This window comes from Triticum aestivum, unplaced genomic scaffold (genome assembly GCF_018294505.1).
Source record: "Triticum aestivum cultivar Chinese Spring unplaced genomic scaffold, IWGSC CS RefSeq v2.1 scaffold107985, whole genome shotgun sequence".
Taxonomy (NCBI): Eukaryota; Viridiplantae; Streptophyta; class Magnoliopsida; order Poales; family Poaceae; genus Triticum; species Triticum aestivum.
In genome coordinates, this window is record NW_025244231.1 from 1 (window position 1) to 2,798 (window position 2,798).

The 2,798-nt window shown below is 54.1% G+C and overlaps 1 protein-coding gene across 1 annotated transcript; it reads left to right on the plus strand.

Moving 5' to 3' along the window:
- Positions 1-115: 115 nt before the first annotated feature.
- LOC123177020 (protein STRICTOSIDINE SYNTHASE-LIKE 10) lies at positions 116-1,693 on the plus strand. Its single transcript, XM_044590994.1, has one exon. It carries the CDS (start codon positions 533-535, stop codon positions 1,568-1,570), a length of 1,038 nt encoding a protein of 345 aa, XP_044446929.1. The 5' UTR covers positions 116-532; the 3' UTR covers positions 1,571-1,693.
- Positions 1,694-2,798: the final 1,105 nt, after the last annotated feature.

A 2,798-nucleotide genomic window follows, 5' to 3' on the forward strand; every position in this document is an offset into this window, starting at 1 on the left:
GCTGCACGTAGGAACCAGATGTGACATGCATGGTTATATATCTCTGACTGCTTGGACGTGAAATGAGGCTTTCTTTTATGTGAAAAAGAGAAGAATGAACCACAAACGATACACGTAGGTAGGCACGTCGCGACGCAAGTTGATCCTCCTTGCAAGTTCAAAGCAAAATACAAGTCCGCGATGCCATACGTACGACGACGCGATGCCGGCGGGAAACACGTATACGTACGTGTAAAGAGCTAGTGTCTGTTTTCCTTGTACCGTCGGGACTCGGTTGCCGATTCGAATCCGACTGGACTCGACTCGATTGCCTCCGTCCGTCTCGGCGTACGTGTGGATGCTGCATGGGCCGACTCGGACCTGAAGCTGTCCATGAGAGTACATATAATAGGACATCTAGCCACCTCCCTTCAATCCATCAAACCAAACCACATCCAGCAGATCGACACACACGGTACGACCAACCTCCATCGAACAGCCGACGTGATCGAGGTCGATCGACAAGCTTAAGGTAGCCGGCAAGCCAGCCAACATGGGCTGCAGCATGAGCCGCCTCCTCAAGGCTACCGTCGCTCTGGTCATACTCGTCCTTCTCTTCATGCCCGGGGCCATGGCAGCCGCCGCCGCAAGCTTCGACGCCTCGCGGGCACAGCAGCTGCCCCTGCCGCCCGGAGAAGTGCACGGGCCCGAGAGCGTCGCCTTCGACGCTCAGGGCCGAGGCCCCTACAGCGGCGTCTCCGACGGCCGCATCTTGAGGTGGAACGGGCCCAAGCTCGGCTGGACGACATACGCCTACGGACCAGGCTACGACAGCGAAACGTGCACCACATCCAGGTTTGGCACCGAGGCGGACATAGAGAGCCGCTGCGGCCGCCCGCTTGGCCTGCGCTTCAACGAGAAAACGGGCGACCTCTACGTGGCCGATGCGTACAAAGGGCTTATGCGTGTGCCGCCCGGCGGCGGGGAGGCCACCGTGTTGGTCGACCAGATTGATGGCATGCCGCTGCGCTTCACCAACGGGGTTGACGTCGATCAAGTCACCGGTCAAGTCTACTTCACCCACAGCTCGATGAACTACGACAGGTCAGAACACGAGATGGTCACCAAGACGGGGGACTCCACGGGCCGCCTTATGATGTATGATCCACGAACATCGGACGCCACCATGCTCCAACCTAGGATGACATACCCGAACGGCGTCTCGCTCAGCGCCGACCGCACGCACCTCGTGGTCGCATCTACCGGCCCATGCAAGCTGCTGAGGCACTGGATAAGAGGGGTCGACGCGGGCAAGTCCGAGCCATTTGCCGACCTGCCGGGCTACCCAGATAATGTCAGGCCCGACAGGAAAGGAGGTTATTGGGTGGCGTTGCACCGTGAGAAGAATGAGTTGCCCTTTGGCCGTGATAGCCATCTTCTTGCGGTCAGGGTCGGGGCCGATGGGAAGATAGTTGAGCAGATGAGAGGGTCAAAGAAAGTCAGGCCAACCGAGATCATGGAAAGAGATGACGGCAAACTCTACCTGGGTTCGGTGGAGCTTCCTTATGTCGGCGTAGTAAAAAGGAAGTAGAGAGAAGTAGAGGATAGTATCTATAGGATGGCTTTTAGTTTTTTATTATTCTTGCGACTAAATGTAATGCTCCAGTTTCTTTTTGTATCAGGCAAACTATTGTAATCCTTATGTTTATGATCAGACCCTTTGTTTTTTTGCTTCATTTTAATGCTCGGCATGATACTGATGTCATTTATTGCTATGCGCTAGAGAGATGCAAACTTGAAGAGACGGACGTAGGATGGTTCTTCACCGCTGTGACAGTCCCGGCGACCTCTACCCAGTTCAGTCGCCGTCATCTCCGGGTGGTCCTCGAGCTTTTTCCGCCGGCGTCGATCTTTGGCATGCTCGTCTCGGACATCCTAGCACCTCTTCACTTCATCAAATAATGAGAGGATTTTCTTTTTCATGTAATAAAACGGCCGCTCACTCATGTGAAGCCTGCCGGTTAGGCAAACATGTTCGCCTTCCTTTTAGCTCCTCTTCCACAGTTGCATCTTTTCTGTTTGAGTTAATTCATAGCGATGTATGGACATCTCCAGTACCCAGTAATTTTGGTTATCTTTATTATCTGGTCATACTGGATGATTACTCTCACTTTGTGTGGACATTTCCTCTTCGTAGGAAATTCGATGTTGCCGCTACTCTCATTGCATTCTATGCTTATGTCTCCACACAGTTCGGGTGACCCATACTCGCACTTCAGACCGACAACGGGAAAGAATTCGACAATCTCACCATCCGCCATCTCCTTTCCACCCACGGCACCGTGTTTCGTCTCACGTGCCCATACACCTCCCAGCAGAATAGTCGTGCCGAGCGCATCCTATGCACACTCAATGAGTGTGTGCGCACCCTTCTTTTCCATGCCTACATGCCTTCTCGGTTTTGGCCCCATGCCCTCGCCACCGCCACCCTCCTCCTCAATCTCCGGCCATGCCGTACGCGCTGGAACTATGCGCCTCATCATCTCTTATATGGCACTCCTCCCTCCTATGATGGTCTCCGTATTTTCGGTTGCCTTTGCTACCCCAACACCACCGCCACCACCGCTCATAAACAAGCTCCTCGTTCCGTTCCATGTGTCTTCCTTGGTTACCCGGCCAACACTAAGGGTTATCGCTGCTACGACCCTGTGTCTCACCGTGTCATCACGTCACGACACGTGTACTTTGATGAGCTTGTGTTTCCCTTTGCTCAGGAACAGGTGGTGTCGTCTTCCCCTCCCGCGACGGGCTCTCCTCCG